This window comes from Brienomyrus brachyistius, chromosome 5, assembly GCF_023856365.1.
Source record: "Brienomyrus brachyistius isolate T26 chromosome 5, BBRACH_0.4, whole genome shotgun sequence".
In the NCBI taxonomy this organism is placed as follows: Eukaryota; Metazoa; Chordata; class Actinopteri; order Osteoglossiformes; family Mormyridae; genus Brienomyrus; species Brienomyrus brachyistius.
In genome coordinates this window covers 26,063,719-26,076,609 of record NC_064537.1, presented here as the reverse complement: position 1 = coordinate 26,076,609, position 12,891 = coordinate 26,063,719, and the positions used below count along the sequence as shown (strand labels likewise).

Genomic DNA, 12,891 nt, shown 5'->3' with positions numbered 1-12,891 from the left:
GTAGTTTTATCTTGCTATTCTGTAGGGTATTACTATTCATGAACTATTGCAGTTTTGCAGAGAACAACAGCTTTCGTTTGGGTCATAAATATGATGTCATTGGGGGAAAATTCCCTACAAGCTAAAACTTGCATGACTCCAAATACAAATAGGAATAACCACAACATCAGCAAAACCTAATGTGTAAACACTGCAGGTTATCAGTGCTCAGCTGGTTTTAGGCCCAGGGAGATATTAAACAACATGTCAAGAGGCCAAGAATGATAATGGGTACATAATTATTATACAAGACAGTGGTACAATGTCGCTTTACAATGAACAACAAGCATGTTTGAGCTACATCATATGCCCCAGTTGTTTTCAATGAGAGTGTACCTTTCCTTTGCTCTTCTGCCTGGCTAATAGAGGCACAGTAGGAATTACAGTGAACCACAATGCATAGGCATCAGCATAGTATTTGTTCTGAAGGAGGGAAGATCAATTACTCTTCTTCTTAAATGACTACCATCTGCCTTCAGTTTCACCTCAGTTGTAATTAAAGGCTAGTAGCTAATTTTGGGGGGGGGGGGGGGGGAGAGAGGGGGGTGGAAACCAAGACAGCCGGGGAACTTAATGTTGCGTAACTTCTTGGATGTATGACAATCGCTCCTGCTGAACCTACTGAAAAAGATCTTGGTTGTGATTCTGCAATTTATCCTACACACTGGCTCCGTCTTGAACCAGCATCTGATTTCCCGGTGACTACGGCAGGAATGGTATACGTTAGAAATACAAGAAGACGAGGGACACTTACCTTTCTGGGAGTCAAAGGGGGTGTTCTGGCTCAAATGGGCAAGAAGGGAGCTGCTGCCAGCCGTGTGATTGATATGTCTCAGTGGAATGTAGGTGCTGGGGTACAAACTGTTCGGCAAATGTGCAAACCCTGGAAGTGCAAAACACTCATTAGGTCGACAGTACAGACGAATAAACCGTCCACCTGCACAATCAACCACATGACACAGACGTGGATTATGCGTAAACCTGTATGACAAGGAAAGAATGTAAAGGGCTTTGATAAATAGCTAATAAAAATATATTAGCATAAGGGATTGACTTTAATATGCCCTCACTGACCCATCCACAGTCCTGGTCTTAGGGTCAGCAGATGGACATCAAGTCTATATTTCCCTGCAGTGATCTAAGACCTGGTGTCATACGTACTTTAGCTTAACCCAGCAAATTCCACAATCCATTGAAAATGGAAAATATTTCATAATGGCTAGGTATAGTAGTATGAATAGTATAGCTATAAGATTGTTGTGTTAAGCAAGAGAGCGATTAGGAGAAAGTTACTCAAAAACCTTCTGTTTTCAGCAAACAGCGGTATTTTCTTAAAATTGTCTTCATGCGGAACTTTGACCAGCACGTTTGTAGTTATTTTTCTATGGCTGATTACAATAACCACCAAATGCAAATAAAGTCTAATACGTCTTATAATCGGTTCAGGGAGAAAAAAAACTGCAAGTACTTAGTAATCTCACTTACATTTAAATGATTTGTTTGTTGTCTTATTACAGAAAACCAGAAAACTTACTGAAGAGAGCTACAAAATTAAAAGTGCATGCACACACACACACACACACACACACACACACACACACACACCCTTTCTGCACATCATTTAAAACACTAACCTAATCTGAATACAATAAGGACCACTGACAAAAACCCCTCTGTTATATTACCGCCCAGTACAAATCACATCACCTACCCAAATGTTTTAAATGTTGATATACTGAATAGTGACAAGGTCCTGGGAGGGCAGCAGGTCAAGCAATTTAAATTAATGTCACTAAAATTTAGTATAGGTACTTCCCTCCAAGAGCAAAAGAAAGAAAAACAAAACAAAACAAAAAAAGAAACACACACACACATATATATATATATATATACATACACACACACAAACCAGAGAAAGGGGTGAGCTTCCTACGATTTATAGATGTTTTGTTTAGCTGATAGCCTGACACTTTAGCACAGACTTTTTAGCAGCTACAGTATCTTCAAGGGCAAAGTATAAATCTTCTGCTCCAAATACACAATAACATTCGCAGCACAAAGATAGCCCTGATAGAGATGCTTGGATACAATAAACATTCAGTGAACACAGCCAAAATATTACATTACTACCATTCTACTATCCCTACCCCAGCTATTACACAAACGAAAGCTCTATTTGCTGGTATCACAGTCAGTTGCATATTTAGAGAGTTTACCACATTCACTGAAGCCTGTAAAGCTGAAAAAATAATCAAAAAATTAAAGGCAGGGGTTGGTTTGCCTTGGTACTATAACTAGCCATACAATTTCCATTTACACCAGCTATACTTGTGAAAACATAACAAGCACAACCATAAACTGCAGTCGTCTTTGTTGTCAGTGCGCATTTCTGTACGGTTGCCATTTATCCACAACTACAAAATGTCTGGAGTGATGCGGAGCCAAAACAGGATTAGGAATACAGCATGAGAACATTCTGTGGCCAGTTAATGAGCTCTTTGTCCAGGAAATGCTGCCATGAGGTCACCTGATACATGCGACCTTTCCACACTTTGTACTTTTTAAAAGAGCTGAACATAGTTGAATCGTAAACAAATTCCAAAGGGGGAAAGACAGAGCCATTTTACTGTGACATTACAAAAGGTTAGCCACTCTAAATGAGGAATGGATTCTTTTCGCTGGTCTACTTCACGTTTTGTGGGAATCTTTTGGCACTCATTTGTGTTTTTAAAAAGACGGGAACATGTGGAAAATAAAATTTTATAAAGAATTAATTACACCTCAATATTCACAGCAAAATGTGTAATCTGACAACACAATCACATACTGAAAGTCCCTGGTTTAAAAATGAATGCCAAATGCCATCTGTAGCCAGGGCACAATACCCTGAATGACATTTCTGAGAATAGGACTTGGAGTAACACCCAAGAATGAAACCCAGTGATCACAGGGGAACTAAACCTGACCTCTTTGGAATAGCCACTCCATATCAGCCTACCATCAACTTTCAGGTGAATCAAAGGCCTTTCTGTAGTCTTCCGTGGTTAAGAGAACACTGGAAAAGAGGACTTTTAACTGTTTCCAAGACGCTGCTGTAACATGACTTCCTGAAGAAGGAGAATTCTGTTCGGGGTCTGTGTACGTGCCCGTTTCACTGCACATAGTAGTAGGTGGCCATGAATCTACATGAAGTTCCTCTCTCCATTCTAGACTTATGGGGGCAGCTTTGTAATTTTTGGCGTCACTTGCAACAGACCTTTCACATCACACCTGACACATGTGATACTCATTCCCTGAATCCTCCCCTGGAAGGTATCTGTTCAGTTAAATTTACCTTGAAAAAAATACTTGTGCATCCACAGTCAAACTGACACTTAGATAAGAATGAACCAAGACGTCAGAAATGGTGACATACGGCATCTAGAGAAAGCAATGTGCGAGAGATTTGTATTTCTCTGCCTTAACAAAAGCTTCCTTTACTGTTAAAATCTCTCAAATTATACCGTATAAGTAAAATGCCAGCTTGCTATTTAGACTGACTGTATACTTGAATTAAAAACCAAACCTTCGCTATCTGGACATATATTTACAGAAATCTAATGTTGTGTATATAGAAAAGTACTGGTCACCTCAGCAAACAGACACAGGAAGTAAGAACTACCACTTGTCCACTGTTTATGTAACCACACACATACACACAGACACAGGCTGCAGCATTCTCCTTAGACTGTTCGCTGAACTAATGACAAAAAAACAAGACAAATTATTATAAACAAACATCTGGAACAAAGAATAGGTCTAAGTTCCTTTGTGTCAGGATATATACACCATGTCCTTCAATTAAATGTTATGTGCTGAAGTAGGCCTTCATTATTGTTGCTTTTATGTATAATCAGCCAGAATGGTTTCATGCAGAATTAGATAGGACACCAGTCTAAACCCTGAAACATAGTAATCTGTCTGTCACAAGAAAAGAAACCATCTTACGTTCAGCTACAGTTACTTGTTCACTAACACACTACAAGCAGCTGCCTAAAAGGAAGAATAAGTTAATTATGCTAACAACACGGGAATTCAGACACTGGCATATAGCATACTCTTGGCTTCCCCGCACTTGTCTTTAATAAGCTTCACTTGCATTTTCCATGATGTGCAAGGAAAATATCTAGCATAAAATCAGTAGGTCAGCCAAACAAAAAACTGTGGCCTGAGTCCATTGTAATACTGGCACAAGTCACGTGCTAATTATTTCACAAGTTGGGAAATGCTTTTCTATTCTTCTTCATTGTACTCTGACATGGATAACTCATTCCAACCTGCAAGCACTTGATCTAGCTTCTCCACCCTCCTTGTCCTCTGGTTCCTTGCCCATTGCATTAAAAAACATGCGTCACACCTTTCCTCAATAGCTACCTCTGAATCCTAAGGTTGGTCAGAATCTCCTCCCATTGCTTTGGTTCCTTTTCCAATACATTCAAATGTGCCCTTTCACAATACGCCTCCACTGGATCATACAATTGGCCACAATCTCCTCCTGTTCCTCTCAGAAACATCACAACATGCTCTTGCAAGTACTGCTTCGTGCTTCTCTCTTGTCGAATGGCCGCCCAGATTGCCGCCACTTAGGTTTTAAACTCAATGAACGAGTCCTTCTTGCTATTTCAGGCACTTTCCAGTCGGTAGAGCAGCCTCCCTCTCCACCATCTTTACAGTCCTTGATCTGTCAGTAGCATTGGGCAACGGCGCCATCAGATGTCACCCACCTTACTCCATTAACCGTTCGCCAGGCGCAGTGTCTCAGACACAACTCAGCTGCATTGTCTCTTCTGGCTGGGACGTGCCAGCGATTAGTTATGCCTGCTTTTTTGCCCAGGTTTTTTTTTTCTGAGCGTGATCCATGACAACATGAGGCTCTCTCTGTCCTTCAAGCCTACACGTCTGGCCCTGCCAAATCCCCTGATCCTCTGGCCCAGTCAAGGGCCTATGTGGTTAGTACCGATGAAGCAGGGGGTTATTTTGAAATAGAGAACACATACAGAGTCTAGAGTGGCTAGTGAAGTCAAACATTCAAGATACTGTTTTTTTAAAAGCCTTAAAAAGGAGAGGCTTTCAAAGAAAACCGAACATACATCGGCCAAAAAAGCGAATACAATTTTTTTCCGCTGATTAGAATGGATGAACAGAATGGCTCGGCAGTGGACCAACCGAAGGCACCTACCACTAAACACAACAGACCCACCACGCTACAAAAACGCAGGCATTTTGCGACTTATGAGCACCAGTGCAGTGCAGCTAACTGGCTGGTGTGTTTGAGGTGGCTCTGCTTGCAGCAGGTGAGATCTTACCAAACTCATCCCAAGCTACAGAGTAGGAATCCCACGCATGCATATGGTGAAACAAAATTTTTGGCCAGTTGGAAGCATGGTGTGTTCAACCACGAATAAAAGAATAAATTGACAAGCACAGGCAGAGTCGATAAGTTTGCAGCATCTTTTGGCAAGACATCTGATAAAGTGTTCTGTGATTAACTGTATCACAGTTTTATAACCAGGCAGTTAAAACACATTTTGTAACGCAGTTTAGATTTTCTTCGATGATGAGAGGACAGCATTCTTAAAAACATCAAAATTATAATGATAGGCTGATTATATCATGATTTTTTTTTTCTTGCAAGTGTTTCTGTACTGCAAAGGTCTTAACATTTTTTAATTGCAGCACTCAATAGTCAAAGGTGCCAGACACTCAGTCAGTGAAGCACAGGAGAACATCTGATATCTTGGAAATGCCCTCCTCTGTACCATATATGTATGCATCCGTTTTCAGAGAAAGGATGACAGTGAGCCAGACCAAAGTAGGAAAGTGGACATCAAAATTAGATGGAAGTCTGAATGGTTTCCAAGCCTATCTTGTCTTGAATAACCTCTAGTACAGAGGATCTTCATTTTGGGCGGTCGTTTTTTCAGGAAATACATCGTTTGTGACTGTGACCAGAATATGCAGTTAAAAAACAGATGAACGGATATGCACATATCACTGGACTGGATTTAACTTTGTTCTGTGTAATCTTTTGAATTCTGATTGTTTTTAAATATAAAATTCCATTAACGTATTTAATATATGCACTTTAGAAAACTTTGGATGCAAGTCAAAACCTGCATAATCTTCTTTTCTCTCCATAGTATGGACTGTGATCAACGTGAATGGTGCATATATAACTTTAAGTATGCAGATATAGAAATAGTATTGTAGATTAGAAGCTCATTTATCTATACCCGATCTTTGTTTCTCATATGCCAGAAAGTGCAAGATAATTAGTTTTCCCTACCCCAAGCGCTCTTTGGCACTTGATCCCACTGAACCAAAATGCATTAGATAACCTGGCATGCAAAGTTCAATGAAGGCCATTCTTCACATTAGATAAAAACCAAGTAACGACCAAAACGGATTAGAGATGGATAATAAGGAGTACTATTCATCCCATGTATTAAGCGTTTAAGATGGGATGACTATAAAATTGCAAATACAAACTTCTCAGTGAACAGTAGAAAGGTTCAGCAATTCCTCTTCGTAGCTATTTCTGTAGATAGGATAGAGTTACAGTACAGTGCAATAAAATGCAGGAGGAAAATATGCATTTTGAAACGGGTAATGTTCCAGTTAACCTCCCCTAGTGGAACTATTTGATTTGGACAATTAACCTTCAAAATGCCTAACTCTACCCTGCCCTGAATATGGTGGCAATTTCAGCTAGCATTCGAATCCCAGTCTGAATTCACCCCCACTAATATTGAGAGAATTTTAATTTTATTATTATCAGCAAAACGAAGAGCTTTCTCCGGTGGAAGAGAATCCTGCTTGATATTAGTCAATCATCTTTTCCTTCGCAAACATGTTCTTATACGTTTATACGACTAGGTGGGTCTCCTATTTCCTAAACCTTCCCCCAAATACAATAGAATACAAAGAAAAGTCAACAGCTAGAAGCCCAAAGGAAACACCTATCATTACAAGGGACTGCACACTTCAATAATGACTAACAGATAGGGGTGGAGGTTTACTTTTTTTTTTTCATCCAATAATATCACGAAGTATGCACATTTGTACCTTATACGCTTACCGTTTTAATGCCTTCTAATAGCTATCTAGTAGATGTGCCATTTGAGAGAACCATACAGTGGTAGTACCAATACAGGTGACCAGTTGTGAGTTACTGCAGCATTCACACGTGTACCTTCAAGGAAAAAGCACATATGTATGTCCACTCCAAGCAGATAAAAAAAGAAATATGTAAGTATGCATAACATCTACAAGGAGGAATTCATATACAATCAGGGACATATGAAATAAACTTCTGAAATGTATCTGGAGAACTTGCTGTAGCATTTACAGCGATCTTCTCTAGTACAACAATAAAATACAATGTTACTATTCATTTTAAGATGACAATACACAAGTAAAGCCACGTAAACAAAGATTCAGGACATTTACTCTTTCATCTTGAAAAAGTGGAATTACACCAGGGTTTCACTCTCATTCTCTAAAGACACCAGAGACATCACAGACCACATGGCGGGGAGGGGGGGGGGTCCCAGACAGATCCACAGGCCTTGCAGCTGTCGTCGGCCCCCAACTCCAGCTGCACCTCTGAGCATCGGTCAGCAACAAAGTTGCCCGTTTTTACAAGAACAGAGCAGAAAGGCTGCCCTGCAATCGCAGGAGGACTGATTACAGAATCGAGCAGAAGTGAGTTACAGATGACGACCGGGAAGCCATTCATTAAACCCACTGAGCCATTCAGCCAGCTTCACAATGAAAGGTACAATGGGTAAAGAGCACAGCATTTTACCCTACTTCGGGACAGCAAAACTTCTGTTTTCTCTTAGGTACAACTTTTTTTCTTTAATTCATACACGGGGGCTGCCTTGACTGGCTGATATTTTTGAGGCACTATTCTTAACCAAAAGAGCTTCAGGGTAAATGAGAAAGAGCACAGCCTGCAGTTCTGCCATTCTGGCTGCACTGTCTGCAAGTTTCAGGACACTGGGGCTTACAGTTATACATGTATCATACAGTATTAACTTCAAATTACGTCAGTTACAGTTTGCATCAGTATAAATAGATATGAACACCTTTGTTAAAAATATACTTTGCAATCTGTGCAGCGAAGGATTTTATCCATAGTTGGGCACAGAAAAAGTTGGGTTCAGAAAAAGGTATTTTCCTGTGTCCATAAAATGTTTAATATATAAATATAAAATTTAATTTTGGCACTTCTAGGCAGTTTATTTTGGAAGTATTTTGTGTTAAGTTATTTATTAGACTACCTCTTGAGATGTAGTTGACGAAAAATGTGTTTTGCCGTCATTTATGATTCATACCAAGTATACATTTTGGTTCCTATTTTCATTACACTCCTTTTGCTATATCCTTATTGTTGGACTACAGTATCCCTCAGGAGGAGCAATAAACTTTATGTTATACATTCTCCAAAGTCCTGTGCTCTCTCTCATTTGAATATCTGAATGAACAAACCTTAACACTTCTCCATTTCCTGCACTTTACCCTAGCTTCCCCCGATGACTGGACTTCTTACAACACTCCACAGCCGTTTCACAAGCTCCAGCATCCATCCATTTCCATGGGCCAAACATTCTCCAAAGAGAGGATACGCTTCTGCTATGCATCAGACGGACACCTCACCACATTTCCACCTTAGGAGATTTACAGACTCAGAAGCGGGGTCTGGATATTACCTTCAGGAGGGTGAGAGGACCAAGGCTCGGCCATCTGGAGGCTGGATGTGGTTGGGGCTCTGAAGGAGGGGTCAGGGGTCATGTGGGTGTGGGCCCTGTGATGAGTGGAAGAGCCAGCAAGCCCACTGCTAACGTAGAGAAAGGAGCTAGAGCCGGCTGTGAAGGCATCGTCTGAGAAAGAGAAAAGGAGGAAAACCGACAGCATTACATAAATCTTGCGCAAAGTGAGCGGGCGAGCGAGGCTGTTTGCGTTTCAAAATGTACAAAATGTATAACAGGAATGAGAGGCACGTTTCGGAGCTACTCCTGACACTTAAGACCAACTACAGATAATGGATTCCAAAGAAGGGCTACCATAAGAGCACTTAATTCAGAATAATGTAAATAGAGAAAAATACCACTATTCACTACTGGAGGCGAAGGCTGGCCGTGTAGAAGGAATAATCCTTTGATAAACGTTTTCACCAAGGAAAATTTAAAAAACATTTTTAAGAGCCCTTGCCATTCTAAGCAAACCCGTCTGTGTGTTCACTTTTAGTAAGTTATAGGTAATAATTCTAACCTAAAGGAATGCATTCCTCTCTCTGCATGGTTATGTTTACGTCTTTTTATTATACATATCTTAGAGGAGGAATATGAAGGAATAAAGAACGTGAATGCTGACGACTGGCTTTGTGCTGTTGTATTGTCTTGTTATATTTGAATGCGGCACAGTATTAGTAAATCTAAACCTTAGCCATAAATGTAAATGCAGGCTTTGGAAAGATAGAAAGGGCACACCGCCAGCCTGTATTTCAAACCATCACAGACACACACACACACTTATTAGGTATCCATTTCTTTGTGAGGACTTTCCATTCATTTCTATGGGAAAACTGTAATCCCAACAATGGCAACCTTAACCCCCACCCAGCCCTAACCTTAACCATAAGTATCCAAGCAAAATACAAGACTTTTGTCATCTTTAGTTTTTTGATTGCAGTCATGGATTATTATAAAATTGAGTTTACTTTAGTGGGGACCATAAAGGTGCCCCCCTCACAACGTCAAAAGAACAGGTTTTTATCACATTGTGGGGACATTTATTCCCAACAATGTAATATATACATACACAGCCACAGACATGCATTATGCAGTTAGCTTCTGTGACCTCCTATGCGAAGCAGTGCATGAAAAACCTCTCCAGTGAAATGCTAGAAGGTCTCATGTCTAACATATGTAAGGTCAAAACACCCGGTAATGGTGGGGCGAATCTGAACAAACTGGCTGCGTTGTTGTATTGGTCCAGTGGCTTTTCTGCACTAGAGGCACTAGAGAAACTGCCATGGCTCTCACCTGCCCCAGACACCCACAGGACTAGCAAAACCTGCAAATTAATGACATGCATTTCCTCTCCTTCCATCAGTGACATACCCAGGCCCCCATCGCATGCATGCCAACCCCCCGCCTCCTCCCCATCACGGCATGCCAGGGTTTGGCCCAAGAAACACCCTTATTTGGCCCGCTAACGTTCCTGCAGTTCCAACCTGGAATATAAATAATGTGTCTCAGTAACCTTTATTATGAAATCAAGGGTACGGAAAACACTACGTAACGTTTAATAAAAATACCAGGGGAGAAGGACACAGGAGAAATACATGTTATTAAACAGAGCCATCGATCATTTCTATACGCTTCTTTTTAATGGGTCACCTAGCGTAAATCAAAGTAACCACACCAGACGGAAAGGCAGAATTGGCTAAAATTTGCACTAAAAACAGGTATTTTGCCAAAAATGGCAACAAAATATTGTGGCTGGGGAAAATATTATTGAAGCTAATTTTTGTTTGTGTTTTTTTTTTTCCTTAAGGGACACTAACCCAAACACAGAAACATTAGTGTTTACTAAAGTAGACAGTTTTGAGAGTGTATTTCTTAGGGAGCTGCTTACAATCTTGTTATTGCTGTTAGTATTTTTGAGTTTTTTTTCCATGTTGCATAATAAGGAGGATTACCTGGCAGACAGCTGGTTTCAATCTCTGGCAAATTAGTGTGTAAACAGGACAAGATTGTAAACAATTTGGGGAAGACATTTAAAGAAAATGTAAAAGGGCATCCACAAGCAATTAGCCATGCAGACTCTCTTAAAATGTCCCTGATCTCCAAAGTTTATAGAAGACACAACTTGTCACATGTCTTAGGAGGACATTTTTCACACAGATTATACTCCTTTCTTTTTCTAGAGACATTTTCAAATTCATTGAGATCAGCAGGTCAGATGGTTTAGGGCTAAAATGGAATTTCTTTTACTGTGTTTCTTTTCATTTCGGCCACAGGGCGTAATCACTGACAAACTGGGTGGTGGGGAAGAGTGGGGGGATGTCATAATTGCTGACAGTGTTCACCTCAATAGCAATCTAGAGACCTGAAATTGAGGTTTCCCAAAACCCCTGCAACACCCCCATAATTAAATACAGACAACTACGGAACTCACTACAGACAAAGCAGTTGTAAATTAGCGAGTGTGTGTGTCTGTGTGTGTGTGTGTGTGGGGGGGTCTAATTAGCATTCAAGGTTTTTAAGGAAACCAAAGAAAAATGAGGCCATTAAAACACTCAAGCACTCTGTCTTCATCTGTCGTACAAAGCAGCCCTTCTGCTACAACACGTATAAAAATCCTCTTAATTAACCTGTTATTCATGCATGCACAACATAACATCTTCATTTGCTTAAACACTCAAATTCAGCAAATATTCAAACTTAGACAAGAGCGGGGGATGAATCAAAAATGTCAGGACCTGACTCAAATGAGCTCAGAATAGATTTAAAAAAGGGTCACCGTTTCAGTCTGCTATAGGAATATGTTAAGAATACTGGTGTACAGCATTTTATTGAAACCCAAATACTCTAGACAAGAAACATCTCCAAGGAATCCTTAATATAACATAACTAGGTTACAGGGACTACAATAAAACTGTATGGTACTGTTTTTATATTAAGTAAAGGAATGTATGTTGTAAATCTTGTTAATCGCATGCAATGTGAAAATTAGACATTTATAAGTAGAGCAAAACCTGAACAGATTACACTGAATCTGTGCCAAGACACAATGTACAATGCACTTCAGGAAAAAGAAACAGCACATATTACTTTCAGTTAATTTCTAGTTTTTGAATCTAATTTTGTCAGATGTAGTGCATTTGCGGTTCATTATTAATGCAATAACATTCTGGATTTTATTTAGGCCACTGCTGGTTTCTATATGTCAGATAAACCTCAAACAAAAAGTGCTGCCTTTCAATAAAAATAAACAGGGTTTAAACGGCAGGCTCTCTTATGTGCCACTGCTTTAATGAACCAAAACAGAAAAAAGACATATTTTCTCAGATCAGGGATGCTATAAGCACACAAATACACCCACACATAAGCCGATTCCTGATAGCAGCCACAGGACGCAACACATATAGCATGATTTTCCTGCCCTGACAAGTCAACTCGGATGGGCTAAATTCCATTGCAATGACAGCCTGACAGGACTCAATCCAGGACGGTGTGCAGAAATTCTGTTTAATCACTTTAAAAGGCTTGAGACACCCTCAGTCAACATAGCTGCATGTCAAAACACGTTTGTTACTGTTACTATGCTTCCTGATATGTACTTATATCTTCTTGTTAACTATTTGGTTTGCCCCGCCTTCCTGACAGCTACATGTCACTTCCTCTCACGTACAGATTTGTTTTTTAATTTTTTTTATTTACTCCTGTTCAAAACACGACCCTGCTCTCTCAGGTCACTCATGTTGCACCAATATTCATAATAACAGTTGCATTCTTGTATTTCTTGGTGAACATCTTGCTCGTGCTGATTTCAGCAACCACCAGCTGCAGGACTTCCTCACTATAGAGTGGAGCAGAGGACACATTGAAGGCTGTTTCTCTTTCATATGCTTCGCATTGCTTTTCCTCATTCTGCTTTTATCAACATTCTTTGTCTGAGCTCGACAGTTTATATATTATTTTTCGCTCATCCCATATATTAGCTCAGCCTGGTTTGCTCGGTTGGTCGGTAGCAGGGAACAACAGTGGCTAGGAGGGAGCTACAGATGACAGAGAGAACAAA

At 40.1% G+C, this 12,891-nt stretch overlaps 1 protein-coding gene across 4 annotated transcripts in view; it reads right to left on the bottom strand.

Moving 5' to 3' along the window:
- Positions 1–12,891, bottom strand: part of LOC125742377 (trinucleotide repeat-containing gene 18 protein-like) — a 61,394-nt gene that overhangs the window by 34,167 nt on the left and 14,336 nt on the right. For 3 of the 4 annotated variants that reach the window (XM_049014313.1, XM_049014315.1, XM_049014314.1), the window contains exons 3-4: positions 8,793–8,963; positions 794–922 (exon numbers count right to left, since the gene is read on the bottom strand). In XM_049014313.1, coding sequence (XP_048870270.1) covers positions 794–922; positions 8,793–8,963 — 300 coding nt within the window. The remainder of the gene's footprint in view (positions 1–793; positions 923–8,792; positions 8,964–12,891) is intronic. The other variant, XM_049014316.1, reaches the window with a different exon arrangement.